This window comes from Euwallacea fornicatus, chromosome 33, assembly GCF_040115645.1.
Source record: "Euwallacea fornicatus isolate EFF26 chromosome 33, ASM4011564v1, whole genome shotgun sequence".
Taxonomy (NCBI): Eukaryota; Metazoa; Arthropoda; class Insecta; order Coleoptera; family Curculionidae; genus Euwallacea; species Euwallacea fornicatus.
In genome coordinates this window covers 2,265,129-2,271,298 of record NC_089573.1, presented here as the reverse complement: position 1 = coordinate 2,271,298, position 6,170 = coordinate 2,265,129, and the positions used below count along the sequence as shown (strand labels likewise).

Below are 6,170 nucleotides of genomic sequence, written 5' to 3'. Positions count from 1 at the left end.
CGGTCGGCAACGAAATTCTTAAGATAAGTACTGCAAATGTGCGAACTTGTTTGTTCGAGGCTTTCTCTCTATAAGGAGCATTTAGCTGTAGATTTAAAAATTTCGCCAAAATGCAGACCTCATTAAAGATTTTAATTTGTTCCTTAATTTTATATTTTAATTTTGTGAGACTAAATGCATCAGAATTGATGGTATCATTACAAAAAAATCAAATGCGAGACAGTAAGTATAACACACACACACTCATATATACATATATATATATATATATATACAAATTTTTTTTAACGCAATTGAATTAAATGCTCTCAGATGAATAGCGTAGATATAATTTGAAACACTTTTTAGTTTCAGCAATGAATCCTTGCAAAAATGACTCCGATTGCCAAAGCCTGGAAAACGCCGTTTGCATAGAAGATTACTGCAATTGCAACGGCAGTAAAGTCTGCGCTAATATTTTGGAATTAAAAGTCACTAAATTAGGAGAGCAATGTCGACAATCTTCTAATTGCCACATCGAACATTCTGTTTGTCTAAACCAGATATGTCAATGTATCACTGGAATGGTACCCAGTTTAAATAAAAAAGAATGCTTAGAAGGTACATATAATAAAGAGCACATTTTATATATGAAAACTTGTTATGTTCATATTTAGAATCTTCGGGCAACTGTACAAAATTCGGAAATTGTTCTCAACCAATTGCCACTGATTGTCCTAAAGGCTTCGTTCAGAACTCTGAATCCACAAAATGCCTGGAAATTCCTCTAATCCTCCAAAGTCTTTGTCAAGAAGACGCGCAATGCTCCGAGCAATTTGGCAATGCTATTTGCATTAATTCTACTTCGTGTCAATGCCAACCATCTTACCAATATAACAATATTTCTGGAAAATGTACCAGTAAGTATATAATTTTGTCTAAATTTATTTTTCTAAGATACACTATCAATCTACCTTAGATTTGGAAATTAATTGTCGAGAAGATAAGGACTGTTTGAACAATGAACAAGAGGAAGACTTTAACTCATTCAGTTGTGTTATGGGCGTGTGCAAATCGTGTTTCGAAGATGCAGAACTGTGTAAAAGTAAGGGTATAGTACGAAATTAGAAAATGTGCGATGGTACAAATGAGTTTTCTTTCTTTATTCCAGGCAGTGGTACCATATCCTCCCTGGTGGGGACACTGCTGTTAGTTCTAGTCTCATTATTATGGTTTGCAGTTTAAATTATATTTTTTTACTCTTCTGCCAATTTTAAATTACCTATATTTTTGTTATAAATTATTCGTAACAATGCAATAAGGTATGAATTGCCTGGAATAATAAAAGAATCTATATATATTTAACCAGTCTTATGATTTAGATGCCATAACGTATTAATCCTCCGAGAACTTACTACAAGATAATTCTCAAATATTTTTATTAATTTGAAATTACAACAAAAGTCGGATTTCTAGGTCATGCAGAAACTGCACCATGCCTTGAACCTTCATGTAATGGATCCAGTGCAAACGTCGAATCTGGGACATGTAATCCAGGCAGATGTGAGTGTCCAGAGGAACGCCAATTTTGCGTAAATAGCGCGATGGCAGAAACAGTGCAAATTGTGAGGCATCCTCTGCAAAAACTTACCCCCCCAAAAAAGGTAAAAATTAAACGTATTAAGAAAGCTACGAGTCCCGTTAAGGAGGATACGAATATCGTTAAGGAGGATACGAATATCGTTAAGGAGGATACGAGTCCCCGTACGGAAGATAAGAGTAAGTTGACAACAAAAATTTAAATCGTACATAATATTCGCCATGTGCAGATATTACCTTGAAGATGAAAATAATCAGGAACTGCATACAGGGCATCTCCATTTGCATTGGACAACATTGATGTTTGACAGAACTCGTCAAAGTAAAACAAAAAGATGATTTTAATGTTGGTAAACAAACACTTTTGTCCGTAGCACAGGGAGTAAAATTTTACTGCTTCAAAATTTAAAATATGAGTCTTTAAATAACTTGAAAACCGCAACAGATAGGAGCAAAGCGTATGAATTTTTTTTACTCTTTCCTTTCATGAGCATGGAACAAAAAACTAAATCTTTGAAAAAACGGTATGGCGTATTAAAATTGGACTTCCTTCCAGAAATACTCTTATTACCTCGACTATATAGATTCTCTCCTCGTTCACATTATGGAATGAAGTCGATCAATTTTCAAAATGTAAGTTAAAATCGTACAAACACTATGGAAATTATAAAGAAATAAATGAAAAGACATTTTAGCTTCGTTTTGTTTTGTTTTTTATACTGGCATATGAACATCGGCTTTTTATTTAATTTTGACGAGTTCTATTGAATTAAATTTATTAGCAACTTCCAATTTGGAACACATACGTATGTCAAAAAAGGACTTCTTTATATTAGTATTTAAAGAGATATTTCAAAATAATTGCCACTCTATCATTGCTGCTCTTTGCATGCTATCAAATTTAATACCAAACGTTCCACTTACCATCATTAACTTCTTTTCTAATACTGTCCTGCATTTTTTAAATTTTATTCTGGATCTACTTTATATTCTGTGTTCAGTAACATACGATCCTTAATTTGTTTTTTACAATTTAAATTAAATTTTGATGTGTCTACTGATTTGCTCCGTTACGGGCCTGTATAGTATAATTATATTCTTAACATTTTCACTATTTGGCACTGTGCCTGATCGAAATTCTCAAGAAATTTGGTTCCTATTAGATTCTATTTGAATAACGAAACCATTTTTAACAAGAGTTAGATTTACAAAGAATGGACAATTTGAACCAAATTAGGGGTGACTGTTACTCATGCATCAAAAATATATTATTACAAAGCAAAATAGAACGAAAGTATATGAATTTGCTTTTTAATGACTGATTGAATCTAAATGCCGACACATAAGGTAAAATCAACAAAAAGAGATTGCAACCGGCATGAAGTACCGTTATTAAATGTATTTTCGTTATTACCGAAAATCCATAGCACTTGTTAAAATAATTAAGTACTTTGCTAACTAACATACAAGTGGTACTTCCCATAGGAATTTTTACAAACAAAATTCAAAATTTGAAGAATTTTAGTTTTAAAACACGTCGAGTGTCACATGTCTCTAAATTCATAATAAAAATAAGGTTCAGAATCCAATTTAGAATATTTAGCACTGCACTTAAAAAAATTAGATTGATGATGGTTGCAAGAAATAAAAACGTCGGATTTTAAATATAGATACCACGCTTTAAAGGGCAAAAAACGGCTAAAGTGGCAATTGCTTTTCAATATCTTTTTGAGTAACGTAAAAAATATTTCCAAAAATCGTTAAGGAGACATTTTGCACATTTTCCAACTGCATTTTTTTAGGCTCTAAAATGCGCAGTTCTTTCTCGTTTAACTAACTTTGCGCCTCTTAACATTTGCAAAATTCCATACTGTTCATTTTTATATGGCGCGCCATGTATACCTTACCAATTAATCTTGCTTTCGTCTCATCTCCAATTTTATGGTCGAATCAAATGTTTTAGGTAATACATACCTGAACTAACCTAATATCTAAATTTTCGTTCCCGTAATTGTTTCAGAGCATACTGAAGACTCCGTAGTGAAAATATCGACTAAACCGGTATGGCACAAACGGTCTATATTTGTAATCGCTATGAGTTTTACAATTACTGGCCTAGCTTGTCTAGGTATACTATCCATACCAGTATGCGTTGAGATGCGGGGATATAATAATTGTATACTATACTTTACCGCAGTTAACTTGTGTCTTATTGCTTTGTCTATTTTGTGGATGTTAAAATTTTATGAAGAAGCAATGTTTTTCCTTTACGGGGTAGTATTCACATTTTTTTTCATACTATTTTTATCAGTTACTTTCCTTGTGAGAAGTTATTTAATAGAACACCAGATCATAGCGCCCCCACTGAATCAAGAGAGAATCCATATTAGAATGCGCCCTTTTCATGGCTACGACGGAATTGTCATGTTCCCTTATAGGCCTACTCCTCCACCTGAGGAGCCTATTGTTGTTCTTGATGAGCATCGTGCTAGCTTTGATAGCTCTGTTACTGACCCTGAAGAAATTGATGTTTGCGTTGCCGGGCCTAGTAGTCGCCCTGATGGTCCTAGTAGTCGTCGTGATGGTCCTAGTAGTCGCCCTGATGGTCCTAGTAGTCGGCCTGACGGGCCTAGTAGTCGCCCTGATGGTCCTAGTAGTCGCCCTGATGGTCCTAGTAGTCGCCCTGATGGGCCTAGTAGTCGTCGTAATGGGCCTAATGGTCGTCGTGATGGGCCTAGTGGTCGTCGTGATGGGCCTAATAGTCGTCGTGATGGGCCTAGTAGCGGTCCTAATGTGCCCAGTAGTCGCCCTAGTGGCCTTGGTAGTCGTCGTGAAGGGCCTAAAAATCGCCGTGATGGGCCTAGTAGCGGCTCTGATGCGCCTAGTAGTCGTCCTAGTGGTCCTAGTAGTCGCCCTAGTGGTCCTAGTAGTCGCCGTGATAGGCCTAGTAGTCGCCCCGATGAGCTTAGTAGTCGTCGGAATGTGGTTATTCCTCTTCTTCATGGGGTTGGGCCTGTTACTCGCCCTGACAGGCGTTCTACTCGTCCACGTGGACCTCTTGTTCGTCCTGAGCCTCCATCGGATGGTTTCCGTTATGTCAGAAGATCATTGCGTAGCAACGTTAGTGAGAGTAGCATGTAAACTTTTTATGTTACATACATTTTAATCCATTTAAAATATCTTTTCATTCGAACAAGTACTGTACGTGCTAATTTATATATTACTGGTATCTATATACCCACTGTATTTTTGTTTTTTGTTTAAGTATATCGTGTTTACTCATATTTTTAGTGTCATGTATACAACTATACTTTGAACGAAGATATGTAGGTATACTTGACTAGTTTGTTTATTACCACCCATTTAAAATCTACCTTTTTGTACAATTGGATAGGCAATAATGAATAATATTTTACTATTCATTAGTATACCTACTTTAAATTCTATAGTATAAAGTAAATATTACTTAACTAGGTGGATAAGAAAATTAAGGGTAATTGTTACAGAATTTTTACGAGGCGATATAGTGGATGTAGGCTTCAATAATAGGTTTGACATTATTGACAGCACCCAAGGATGTTTGAGTTCTCGCTTCCTCCTCTGACGTCACAGATCATTTATAGAGCAATGGTATATCGAATTAAGTGCCCTGGGATTTCAGCTTAAGATTTTTCGTTGTAGATCCACTATATTATTACGTGTTAAAACGGACGCCTAATAATTCGCCTCGATTTCTTATCCACTTAGTGCCGTGCGTTGATCAGGACATGATATTATCTACCAATTGAATTTGACATTTGATAAATATAAATGACGCTTTAGAGAAATAATGTTGATCGATTACTTGTATAATAAATATATACTCACAAATTTAGTAAACGTACCGTTAGTTTCTTTATGTGGTATTGATGATGTATAAATACCTACTCACCTACCTAATTAAGGAGTGCTAGATCAATGTGCTGACAACTTTACCTGGAAGGTAATTTTGACTGTCACCTGGAAACTGATCAATACTCTTTCTTTATTTCCACACTTTCAAGAATATTACCACCTAGATAAAGTTACCAGGATATATTCAATCTATTTGCCTTAAAAAGAACTAGGTACATTTCAGTGATAGGTGTCTATATCACCGAACATACGTTGATAATTGACAAATTACTTGGCTAAACCTCGAATACGTCTTTGATAACTCGACTGCCACTACCTGTTACGTCGTGCACCCGTTGGAAGCAGCTTCTTTTACTTACTACGTGCTATCGGATAATAAGAGTAGTCCAAAATAGGCAACGAATTTGTGAATACACAGGGCGTCGATTCTGTTAATTAGGGAGGTACGTTCGCTAGGGAATGACGTCAAAAATAGACTACTAATTCAAGTCTGACCAAGAGCCCGGCAGATACAAGGCTAAAAAAACACGTCAAAAGTTTGACCCTTGACATATTTGGGTTCTGTTGGTGTTGCTTTTGAGCTAAGAGTTGTGAATGTTTGTGGTTTACACAGAGATGATAACAATAATTAGATTTTTAAATGGAGCATCCCGCATATCATTATTTTTTTCGGATTGAATTTTTCTTGCTGACACGTT

General features: G+C 35.5%; 1 protein-coding gene across 1 annotated transcript; it reads left to right on the top strand.

Moving 5' to 3' along the window:
* Nucleotides 1-22: 22 nt before the first annotated feature.
* Nucleotides 23-5,457, top strand: LOC136348532 (uncharacterized). The gene is made up of 6 exons (XM_066299429.1): nucleotides 23-222; nucleotides 349-600; nucleotides 657-899; nucleotides 959-1,084; nucleotides 1,456-1,758; nucleotides 3,599-5,457. The coding sequence occupies exons 1-6, from the start codon at nucleotides 111-113 to the stop codon at nucleotides 4,717-4,719; spliced, it is 2,157 nt and encodes a 718-aa protein (XP_066155526.1). The 5' UTR covers nucleotides 23-110; the 3' UTR covers nucleotides 4,720-5,457.
* Nucleotides 5,458-6,170: the final 713 nt, after the last annotated feature.